The 12318-nt window shown below is 43.2% G+C and overlaps 1 protein-coding gene across 1 annotated transcript; it reads right to left on the reverse strand.

Annotated features, from left to right (window-relative positions):
* Window positions 1-4271: 4271 nt before the first annotated feature.
* On the reverse strand, window positions 4272-8213 carry LOC136569506 (sushi, nidogen and EGF-like domain-containing protein 1). Its single transcript, XM_066569899.1, has 8 exons — window positions 8112-8213; window positions 7354-7407; window positions 7229-7264; window positions 6796-6926; window positions 5744-6025; window positions 5453-5590; window positions 4778-4956; window positions 4272-4384 (listed from the first exon to the last, which is right to left on the reverse strand). Exons 2-8 carry the CDS (start codon window positions 7388-7390, stop codon window positions 4381-4383), a joined length of 807 nt encoding a protein of 268 aa, XP_066425996.1. The 5' UTR covers window positions 7391-7407; window positions 8112-8213; the 3' UTR covers window positions 4272-4380.
* Between the last annotated feature and the right edge of the window lie 4105 nt (window positions 8214-12318).

Below are 12318 nucleotides of genomic sequence, written 5' to 3' on the forward strand. Positions count from 1 at the left end.
TTGACTGTGGTGGGTTGATCCCAAGCAGCCACCACAAACTGGGCATTGCGGGTGGGGCCAGGGTTGGGGGTAACCACATGGTATTCTGTCCCCCACCTGTGAACCGGGATAACGACAGCGGAGTCAGCTGCTGTGAGTTTGTCATTGACCATCACTGCGGTGACGGCGGCAGTGGTCTTCACCACCACAGCGTTTTCAAAAATTTGGCTTCCCACCATCTCGGCTTGGGGTGGGATCTTCACCAGGACTGGTTGGCTGGAGGCTGCTTGCACTGTCATCCGTAATCCAGGTCTCTTCATGGATATGGTGGCAGTGGTGGATGGGGAAGGGCCAGTGAGGAGGAGGAGGCGGAAGTCGCTGCGAAGGGTGCGCTGGTCACCATTCTGCAGGAAGGCCACCAGGAATTCGTCACCCAGGTGAGGTGGTGATATCTCAGAGGTGATGCTGGGGGCATGGAGGAGAGCTGGGGGGAGGAAGAAGAGGGGTGGGTAATCTGATAGATTGATTGGTAATCAATTCATTATTGTTTTGGTAGATTATGAAATTGATGGATTACAGATTTTATGCAGATTTGTTTGGTTAGATGGATAATTGGTTTGATGGACAGTTGATTTCATGGATCACTGATTGCTTGATTATTGATTTAGTGGACTACAGATTTGATAACTTGATCAATTTGGTAGGTTATTGATTAATGGATTATTAATTTAATGGGTTAATGATTAGATAAATTATTGGCTTGATGGACCTTCAATCTGCTAGACCTTTGATTTCATTTGCTAGACCAATGATTTAATGAAACATTGATTTGATGAAACATTGATTTAATGGAATATTGAGTCAATAAATTATGGAGCCAATTGACTTTTGAGTCAATGGATTAATAAATTGATGGATGTTTTATTGGGCAGACTATAGATTTGATGAAGTGCTAATTACATGGGTCATTGGTTTTGATTTGACAGTTTATTGAGTTTATGGACTATGGATTTGATTTGATGGGATATTATTTTGGAGAAAAAATTTAAACCTTGATCTGACAGATTATACCTTTAATGGATTACAGATTTGATGGACTTGATTATTATTATGAACTATTAATTTGTTAGATCACTGCTTTGATGGAATGATAATTTGATCATTGATTTGATTAATTTTTCATACATTCATTCTCCAGTTAGGAGAGTAAACTCCAGTTGGTAGAGTAAACTCTGAAAAAATATTTAATGAATTAGGTTAATCTGTTAGATTATCATTCACTGGAATAAACCATTTGAACAATCATGAAATCCCAATTAATTCCCTGGGAAAAAAGATGGAGCTTTTGGGTTGGGCAATCCTTCTTCTGTGCTGGATAACCCTTATTTTGAGGAAATTCATTATTTCAGGAAAATTTTATAGCTTTTGGGGCCTCTCTCCAACCTGTTTCAACTTACCCCAGAACATAACATTCCAAAACCATCTCAGCACATCTGCTTTTCCCAAGCTGTGATCCATGATGCTCTGGGTGAAAAAGGTGAAAAAACAGTCAAATTCTCATATTTTTTGAAATTTCACTAGAATTTTCCCCAAATTCACCATTTCTTTATATAAAATACACAAATCCCCAAAATCTGTTTCATCCTTGTACTCATCCCAAAAAACAGTGTTGTACTGAATTTGTCCCCAAAATCTGTTCTCATTCAAGCCATCCTCAAATTCACTACTTCAATTTCATTTACTCAAAAATGTGAATTTTATTCCACCTGGTGCAAAAATTGGCTTTTGGGGAGGCTTTTCCACATGTCTTCCCCCACCATCCCAGGTACCTTTCCATCTCTTTTCCCTTTTCCCCTTTTTTTTTTCTTTCCCCTTTACCTCCCTTTTCCTTTTTCCTATTCCTATTTTTTGTAATTTTATTTTTCCCTTATTTTCCCCATTCTTTCTTTTGTTTCATTTTTCCAGTTTCTCCTCTTTTCCCCAGATTCAATTTTTCCATCCAAATCCTCTTTTGGCTTTTCCATCTCTTTACCTTTTTTCCCTTTTTTATCCCTTTTCCCCCTTTTTACTCCTTTACTCCACTTTTAAAATTTTCTTACCTTTTTATCCTTTCCTGCCCCTTTTCCCTTTTTCTCCTCCACTTCCTTAATTTTTCTTTTCTTCACCCTCCCTTGTTTCCTTTTTCTACCCCCTTTTCTCTTGCCTCACTCTTTTCCCTTTTTTCCTGCTTATTCTCCCTTTTCCATATTTTCCCCTACTTTCCTGCCTTCTTTCCCTGGTTTTCCTTTCCTCCCCTTTTTTCCTTTTTCTCCCCTTTTTTTCCTTTTTCCCCTTATCCCACTCTTGCCCATTTTTTGTTCTTTTCCTCTCTTCTTTCCCCAATTTCCCTTTCCTCCCTCTTTTTCCTTTCCTCCTTCTTTTTCCCCTTTCTTCTCTCTTCTTCCTTTCCTTCCTTCTCCCCCTCTCTCATTCCCTTCCAAACCCCTATCCTGCCCTTTTCTCCCCTAATTCCTTCATAGATCTTCCAATCCCACTGCTCCCAGGACCAGACCCAGGGCTGGGGTGGCAGGGGAAGGGGGGGGTGGAGGTGGGGAAAGGGGGGAACTTTAGGAGTCTTCAGATGGATTTTCCCACTTTAGGGAAAATCTTTCCTGCCAAAAAATAATCAAAGTTATTAGATCTGCATTTTCCCTTACCTGCCTTGGGCCCTGTTTGATCCCCAGCTTAGCTCTGTATCCCCAAAGAGCTCCGTTTTATCCCCAAAGCTGTGAAGAAAACACAATCCCAAATCTGGGAGATTTGGCTCCTCCCTCAATTATTTTTTAATTTTGGCAGAAAAGGGGGAAAGAAAATGACTAATCCAGGCACCCCCAGGGGATCACCCCACCCAATGACGTGAGATAATTTTTGGCCAGAAAAGGTGAAAACAGAGAGAAAAACAGGGGGTTTTTTGTTAAAACTGATGTCAAAAATTGGCATTACCAGATATCGAGGTTTTTTGCCCAATGTGGTTTAAATTATTCCACAATGACTAGGAGGTGATGGAGCAAATATAGTGTAATTTTTTGAGAAATAGAGGGTGTAGTTTGGGCAAAAAAAGAGGGGAAAAGGGAAAAAAGGGAAGGGGAGGAAGGGATGGAATAAAAAACCCCCAGCATTTTGTGGATTGAGGAATTGATGGGATCACCAGGCCCATGGCATGAGGTGCTCCAAGGGGAAATGCCAGGTCCTGCCCTTCACAAGAACCTCTGCAGTTCCAGGCTGGGGCACAGTGGTTGGGAAGCTGCTCATTATAAAAGGTCCTGGGGGTGCTCATGACAGCAGCAAAACCTGACCCAGGTGCTCCAGGTGGCCAGGAAGGCAATGGCACCTGGGCTGTGCCAGCCATGGTGTGGCAGCAGGAGCAGGGCAGTGACTGTCCCCTGTGCTGGGCACTACTGAGGCCACACCTCAAATTCTGGGGACAGTTTTGGGTCCCTCATGGGAAAAAGACACTGAAGGGCTCGAGGATGTCCAGAGAACGGAACAGAGCTGGGGAATGGTCTGGAGAATCAGGAGCAGCTGAGGGAGCTTAGGGGGGCTCAGCCTAGGTAAAAGGATGATTAGGGATGACTTTATCACTTTCTACAATTACCTAGAAGAGAGGTTGCTGCCAGGTGGGAGTGAATCTTTTCTCCCAGGCAACCAGCAGCAGGACAAAAGGAAATGGTCTCAAGCTGTGCCAGGGGAGGTTCAGGCTGGACATCAGGAAGAATTTCTTCACAGAAAGGGTCATTGGGCATTGGAATGGCCTGCTCAGGGAGGTGGTGTAATTACCATCCCTGGAGTGTTCAAAAAACATCTGGACATAGCACTCAGTGCCATGGTCTGCTTGACATGGGGTGTTCAGTCAAAGGTTGGATTTGAGGCTCTTGGAGTTCTCTTCCAGCCTTAATGTTTCTGTGGTTCTGTGAGGAGTCAAGGGTGGGGAGGGGTAAAGTCGTATCTTGTATGTTTTGTGTGTCTTGTGATGTCCAAGTGTGTTGCAGGTGCAGCATTTTGGGGGTGTGTGCCAAGCTGTTTGTTGTGGATTGTGTCTCCTGTGTACTGCTGCCCCATGACTTCATATTGCACAAGACCCCAGAAATTACCACCCAAAAAGGCAAATTTTATTAATTCTGTCACATTTCACCCCAAAACCCCTCAGATCCCCTGTAACTGTGGGAACAATGGGGGTGATGATGACATAAGTGTGATGACATGACCATGGGTGCCATGACAATGACAAGGACAGGGACACTGCAATGTCTTAGCTGAAATTTTATTGCTCTGCTAGAAGCTGGCATGATCTTGACCTGCACAGTGACTTCATTGGTGATAACAGTGGCAGTGGTGATGCCCCTCTGCCACACTCCCTTCAATTCACCTAGAGGAGATATCAACAGCCCAAGAGGTAGAGCCACTTTCCACCAAATCCCCAATACCCCCAAAAATATTCCCCTCAGAAATCCAAATTTTCCTCACAAATTATCCCAGAAAATTCCCACCTTTTTCCAACAAACTTCCAATTGTTCCCCAAATGCCCAATTTCCTCCAGTTCCTAATGACCCTGAACTCTCAATATTCCAAGCAAGATTCCCACGGTTCCCCCCAGTTTCCTAATTTTCTCCAACAAATCCTGTCTCCCCCTAAATTCACAGTGGCCTTCACACAGTCACCAATTATTGCCCCAAATCCCAACTTTTCCCCCCTCATTCCTGAATTTACCCCCCAAATTCCCACTTTTCCTCAGAATTCCCAATTTTCTCCTCCAACTTACAACCAGCAGTTGTTGTCCAGCTGGGGAGGATCCACATCTGGGGCCTGGAAGTCATCTACCCTAAAGACCCAGCGTCCCGGGACCTTGACGTTGGAGGTGGTGGTGATGTTGATGATGGCATCGGTTTGGGATCCAGGGATGTTGTAGAAGTTGGTGTCATCACCGCTATTGAATCCCGCCTGGAAAATTGGAGGGGGGGGGGGAATCTAGGAGGGCTCACCCCACCCAAAGAGTTAGTGGGCCCCTAAAATTATTTCAGGATGCGAACATACTTGGTGTATATACCCAGAAATTATATGTACCAAACCATGACCATCACTATGGTGATCATCCCCAGAAGAAGGGTGGACAACCTCCTGTCTTCACCATCATCATCATCAATCACCATCATCATCATCATCAATCATCATCATCACCATCATCATCAACACTATCATCATTATCATCTCCAATATTTGGGATGGGCCAGCCTCTGACCTCCATCATCATCCTCTCCAGAAGATGGGACAGGGCCACTTGACCTTCTCAAAAATGGTGTGGGCCAATCCTGGACCTTCATCATGATCATGATCATCCCCAGGAAATAGGATGGGCCAATCCCTGATCTTCATCATCATCATCCTCAGAACATGGAGTGGGACAACCTCAACCTCCTCCTCCACCCTCCCCACCTACATGTGCTGGGGTGCCCCCAAGTCCTGTTTCAGCGTCCCCATCACTCGCTGCCCCTGTGGTCCACTGGATGTCCCAGTAGTTGAGGATGATGTAGAACATCTTGGAGTCAGTGGTCAGCACAGCCTGGAAGGTGTTGCCCTATGGAGAAAGGTCACAGACGTCAAGGATGAGTCATGAAGGTCAGGGATGGGTTCTGGAAGCCAAAGTTAGGTCGGTCAGCAAGGCCTCCAAGTGGGTCAACGAGAGCCAATGAGTTGCCCCACCTCATGCCCCATAGACCATGGGCCTCACCTTGTCAGATTTGGAGCCCCAGTAGGCCACATGGTCCCAGGTGGCCACAAAGGCCCATGTGGCAGTAAAAGGGCTTTCAGGGAAGTACTGGGTGATGTGCTGGCTGATGTCCCCCAGCAGCGCCGGGTCGGTGCTCTGGCGGTAGAAGATGTCCCCACCCTCCACGTTGTCCACATCTGCCCAGAAGGGAGTTACGAAAGGGCGCCCGTCCGCCAGAGGGAAGGGGTCGGGGGTGTATTGTCTGACGGGCTTGTCAAAGGAGATCACCCCATTGTTGTTCACCTGGAGGTGACACCAGGAGCAGGTGGGTGCAACACCTTGACTTGGATTTTGGAGTCCTCAAGATGGACACTACAAGTGTGTCTAGAACCACTACCCACAGGGAGCCCCAACACCTATCAACACCCCAAGATCCATCACCCACAGGACTCCCCCAAGACCCACCAACCGTAGGAACCCTCATCCACAGGACCCCCCAGCACTTAAAGAACCCCTCCAGATCCATCAACTTCCCAAGACACACCACCCACAGGACCTCCCCAAATATCAGATCCATAGCACCCCTTAACAGCAACTACCCCCAGGACCCTCCCAAGACCCACCACCCCCAGGACCCCACAAACCCCACAAATCTCCCTGAGACCCACCCATGAAGGACCCTCACAAAATCCACCATCCATGTGGTCCCACAATGCCCACTACACACCCCAAGATCCACCCTGTGGGGGACCACCCAAAACCAACCAACTACTCCAAGACCCCCCAGCCATATGACCATGAAGGACCACACCATCACCCACCATCCTCAGAACCTTCCAAGCCCCTCCACACCCCCCCCCACCCCCACCCCAATACCACCAGCCCCTCAAGATCCCCCACCCATCTGAAGATGTTTCCATGTCCAAGGCTGAAACCCACTATCAATTTAAGAAGGGTTGATTTTGGGGGCGCACACACACACATACACACCAGTGAAAAATTAGGTAGAAATGGAGGGGAAATTTGGAAAAATGGAGGAAATTCCCCAAAATATGGAATTTGGGGTGACCTACAAATGCAGTTTGGTGGGTTTTGCCATAGAAGGTGAAGGGAATAGAAAGGGTGATTGCCTCAGATGTCCCATCATCGAGTTTGGGGTTGGTTTTATCCCCCTGATGTGGTCCATAGGGATAGAGCAGAGATCCTGTGGGAAAATCAGGATTTGGGAAAATCAGGATTTGGGATCTGCCCCCAAATTCCCACCCAATTACATGGATTTTGGGGTGTATCCCACCAAATTTGGGGTTCCCATGGTTACCTAAAAATGGATGTCTCTTCTCCTGGGTTTTCATGGTGAAACTGGGGTGAAAGGGAATGACCCCAGTGGAATTACATGGGAAACACATGGATTTTGGGAGAATAGCAGGAAAATGGTATGATGTGGGTGGGAGAAAGTCTGATTTAGGTGGAAATAATGCTTTTTAGGGCTAAGCCCCCAAAATTCACCTTTTTCAGATGAGGTTTTGGTGTCCACCATGGAACCTGGAGAAGAAATAGGAGGGAAAATGAGTTGATCAATCATTTTTCCAGCAGGGATGAAAATGACAACACTTTTCAGAAACAATATTTACCTAAAATCAGGAGGAAGAAAATACTAGAGGGTGACATCCTCAACCCTAAAATAACTGTAAAAAAAACCCAAAAAACTTAAAAAGAAACTATAAATACATCCAAACAGGCAAACCAACAACCCTCCCCAAAAGAGAGGATGCAGTAAAATGAAGTTTCAGAGACAAAACACCAAACACACACTTAGTCCAGGAATTTTGTGTGGAGGGCTTTGTGCATATGTGGTGTTTTACCAATTTTTAAAAAGAATTTAAGTATTTGAAAAGTTGTTTTTTTATTTAATTATAGTACATTTTTAAGAAATTATTTAATTTGATTCAGGAGATTTTAAAATTTAATTTAATTTTTAAAATTTAATTTACTATGATTCAATTGTAAAAAAAAGATTTTACATAAGTGAACATTATTTAATTTAATTTCAATTTTTAATTCTAAATGCATTGCCTTTTTATTTAATGGAGTTCTTAGGTGAATGCTATTTTTCTTTATCTTCTATTTTTTATTTTTATTAATTTTTTTATTTAACTGAATCTTCAGTTTTTGCTATTTGTGTGAATGAAGAAATTTTCACCCTTCTGTGCCCAAATTCAGGATTTTTTTGCCTTTTTTCTGTAAAAAATGAGGATTGTTTACATTTTTTCATGCATTTTTCAGTGATATAAAGGCCCAAATCTTCCTTAAGTACATGTAAAACCAGGACTTTAAAGAGAAAATATTCCAAGGAATGACCAAAATCCCACCAGAATAAAAATCCCCTCACCTGGATTTCAATGAAGTGAAGACCTGCAGCCTGAAAATGAGCTCGAACACCCCCAAATGCTGGCTTTCACTTCGTCGTGTTCCTTTTTTTATCAAAACAAAAAATACTGAACATGTAATTTGCCAACTTTCCACCCCTACAATCTCTCTGAGCTCTCCCAGGATTCTTAAGAAAGAGAAATTCAGTCACGTGTTGAGGATTTTATCACGTGCTGGGGATTTTGGACTCCTCCAGATGTATCTTTTTAAGCATAGTTAAGACTTTTTTGGAAAAATTTTGGGGTTCTGAAGACACCTCTGGATCCCTCCTCACCCTATGTGAATTTTTTCCCCCTTTCCAAGCTTTCAACTTTCATCCCCTGATTTAATTTTTTTAAAATAAAGAAGTCCTTTAAAAATTATTTTTAATTATAGATCCTTTATCTCCTTTTTTTTTTTTATCATCAGGAAGAAAATACATTATCCCTGTTTATTTGGGATTTTGAGGACTCTTTTTTGTTATTGTGAGGCTAAGAAAAATCTTTATCATGTACTTTGGCCTTTCTTTCCTGGAAGAAAGAAGAAGTCCTTATATGCAGGAATTCTACTTTTTGGAGGAAAAAAACCCTTTAAACCACCAACATTTTAAGTGTGGTTTCTTTTTTCTTCTAAAAAGAAGTTAATATCTTTGGTTTTAGGGATTTTTAAAGGGAAAAAAGCTTTTATTCTCTTTATTTTAAGGAAAAAAAAATCTTGTTCCTTACTTACCTGGCAATTTAAAAGTATTTTTTGCAAGAAAATTCCTTATTATTGCTCTCCTTTTATCTTCTTATTTTTTTCTAAAAGAAAACACCTTAATTTGCTTGTATTTTAAGAAACCTCATTTTCCCAGTTCCAGATGGGTTTTTTCAAGCTCTTTAAAGTTGTTTGTAGTTTTTTTTTGGTCCAGGAGCAGGGCTTGAACTTCTCCAGAATCTTCAGCTGGGACTTCTCTCATTAATTTTGCAAAAAAACCAGACAGATTTGGGTTTGTTTCCCTGGAGACAGTGGATGGGGGTTAAAGGGCGGGGGACAAGGATTCTGAGGAATTCACTGGATTTTTGGAGGCGCTCCCTGGAGGAGAGTCAGCTGGGATGTCCCTGTGCATTCCCCTCACCCACACTTCTTGTGGGACCCCATCAGTGGCAAGATCCACCCGCCCACTCCCAAATTCTCCAAAATTCTAGGGTCAGTTTCTCTTCTCCAGCCTGGTGTGATGAACCAGTCAGAGTTCAATGCTCGCCCCAACTCCCCAGCCTCACACAGTCCTTGCCCTGCAAATGTCCCCAGGACATTTTTGCAAGGAATAAAATCCTGTGTGATTTTGCTGGAGAGAGCCAACAAAATCAGTAAAACTCTGCCAGGGCCTTGCAGGGAGAGGGAGCAGAATTCCAAGGAAAGGTTAATGCTGGCAGTCATTGGTGTCACTGCTTTCAGTGTCTGGTGACAAGGGATGTGAAAACCAGACTGTGTGGAATTTCTTGCTCTTAGCGCATCATGGAGAGGTTTGTTTGGTTTGGGGCTGGGTTGTTTCTGTTTTCCCCCCTGATTTAAGACTTTATCACAACACATGGCTTTTATGTGCACTGCTAATGCTGGGAGGAACTGCAAAATTGTGTTGCTAGGAATCTTGCTAAATGCTGGTTTTAAAGCTTATTTGCATTAGTATAATCTTCTCTGGGGACATGAATCATGGATCATAGCCATTCTGATTAGTGTTAAATACTGGTTTTCCTTTTCTCTAGATTGGACCAAACTTTCAGTTCAGGTAAGAGATTTACATATGCAGTTTTAATTAAATTACTTTTTTCTTCTGAAGTTCAGTTGCTTCTTTCTATCCACTGTAAGGAACCACTTTGCTGGCCTCCTAGCCGCAGGTGCCTATGAAAGACATGATCTGAAGAGTCATGTCTTTCAAGGCCACCCAAAATTCTGGATGGATCCCTAGCTGGGTATTAAACTTTTAGCTCCTGAAGAAGGCTGAGTCAAATGGCACAAATTCTGTCTGCTTGGAAAACTGTAGCTTTAAACATTGGAAAGCGGGAGTTTGGATTCCCATTAGTTTTAAACCTTGGCTTTAGAACATGGTGCTGTGAATATTTGTTGCTGTGTTTGCCCTCATGAGGATGTTGTTGCTGTAATCTCATACTACTGGAACCAGCAAGAGTTACAACAGAGAAAGAGAATACCCTTCCCTGCCTCTTCCCTCTGGTACTGATCACAGAACTCAGGATTTTATCTTCACTCCCTTCTGCCTCAGCAGCTGTGACCCTAAACACAATAAATTCTTTATTTTTCTGGTTGGAGGGAGGAAGCTGATGCGCCAGCCACATTTTCCTTCTGTAAACTTCACTCCACAGCATTCCAACAAGACGGCCTCTGTCACCTTCCCCCAAAGCCTCTGGAAAGGGCTGTGCACTGGGCTGTGATGCAGGACGTGGTGGAACACTGATCTGATCTGAACTGATCTGATGTGGCAGCTCCTGCCTTTCCTTTCCTGCTGTGCTAATGATCTCTGCACGCAGCTGGAAAAAAGTGCAGCCTGAAGGATTGTCTGTCCCACCCAAGGGCAGCCTAGGTCAGGAGAGGAAAGCAGGTTTTAATCAGGGTCCCCAGAGTGTGGCAAGGACATTCTGACCCCGTACCGTGCCATCGGTCACCACTGCAGACCGGCCTGCTGCCCCAGCCGGGCCACGGGGCTGGTCACTGCGGGCTGCTGCTCTCTGATCAAATCCTGCAGGAAACCTGCTGGTCATGCCAGCAGCCTTTCTAAAAAGACTCTGCAAGTCCCAGCAATGCAGCACAACTCCCAGTTGCTGCTCTGCAGCAACAGGAGGTCAGGGATGGTTTAATGCTGCACTGAGTTTATTGCACTAATATCCATCAGTGCAGGTTTGCAGTGAAAGTTCCTGTATCTGCTCTCTACTAGTGTCTCTGCTTTTAAATCTCTCTGCTTAAATTTCTTGTGCTCCATAATTATTATAGAAAGAAAGAGACGCTGGGAACACCTCCCTGGTTGACACTTGGGTTGTATTTACCATTAGTTGCATTAAATCTTTTTGCAATGTGCCTTTGGAAAGAGAAGGAAATGCAAGGAGACACACAAAGAAGCTCATTGACAGCTTTACAATAAAAATCTGAGCACATATTACTAAATTTTAATTCAACTGGCTCATCATACTATGGAGACTTTGCTTTCTTTTTATAACTGAAATTAATGTAATTTAGAATAACTCAGTTTAGTTTAACATTTATTTGATTCCAAAGCTGTAAGATTTTAAACTACAGTTTTCTTGGCAAAAAAAAAAAAAAAACCAAAACCAAAATCAAAATCAAACCCAACTCTGGATTAGCAAAGGGTTTTAAAAGGTGCAAAAACCTCTTAGTTAGAACTCAGTTCTACATCCCCTGGAACAGATGGAAGGCTTTCACCACATCCTGGTATGGACAGTAGCTCCACTTTCCCATCCGTGTGTGGCTTTACATACAACCACTTCAGCCCTGGATCTGAATCACACATGCAAACCAGTCATGAAACAAAGCTGGTCTATCAGCAGAACATAACATTTTAGGATAAAATTTCAAGTTTTCACCAGACACTTATCTGTGACTGAATTATATTTATATTAGGGTGCATCTGTGCATCATGGTGTGAATTAACAGTCTGCCAAGATGACAGCTGTATCATGCTCTGGAAAGTGGACCAGCACTTTCCATTAGAAAGGAATTTTATTTGTTGCCAGCAGTTTCCAGCTAGAGTTGAGACTAAGAAGCTCAAATTACACACCTAACTTATTCTGAGAAGCTATTTATTTTGATCAGACTGTAGCTTCCTTTTGTGATAACATTGAACACGATGCACTCAGGCTTTCTACAACCCAGGAAAGCATAAGAGCAGCCAAGTAAAGAAGATTTTATCAAAAAAATAATGTTGACCCTTAACCATTTAGCATCTTAAATGATTTACAAATAACATTTTCAGAAGAACTAACTTTTTTTTTTACTCTAAGTATTGGTGAGATCTGGTTGAAAAACGCTTTGCCTTGGAAAATTTTGTGGGAGAGATCTTCAGTGTTCTCCACAAAACAGATGGGGAAGATAATGAATGTTGTACATCTTCCCTCCTCTTTTTTCTTTTTTCTTCCTGCCAGGCAATCAGATCTACTTAATCGTGACTCACACAACCCTCT

The sequence above is a fragment of the Molothrus aeneus genome (genome assembly GCF_037042795.1).
Source record: "Molothrus aeneus isolate 106 chromosome Z unlocalized genomic scaffold, BPBGC_Maene_1.0 scaffold_33, whole genome shotgun sequence".
Lineage (NCBI taxonomy): Eukaryota > Metazoa > Chordata > Aves > Passeriformes > Icteridae > Molothrus > Molothrus aeneus.

Bases quoted from the DNA above. Each gene is read 5' to 3' on its own strand.
- LOC136569506 (XM_066569899.1), bottom strand. From the start codon at position 7,390: ATGTCACCCTCTAGTATTTTCTTCCTCCTGATTTTAG. The intron at 7,265-7,353 runs GTAAATATTGTT...TTTCTTCTCCAG, and splicing joins TTTCTTCCTCCTGATTTTAG to GTTCCATGGTGGACACCAAA. The intron at 5,591-5,743 runs GTGAGGCCCATG...CTTTCTCCATAG, and splicing joins GGGGCTCCAAATCTGACAAG to GGCAACACCTTCCAGGCTGT.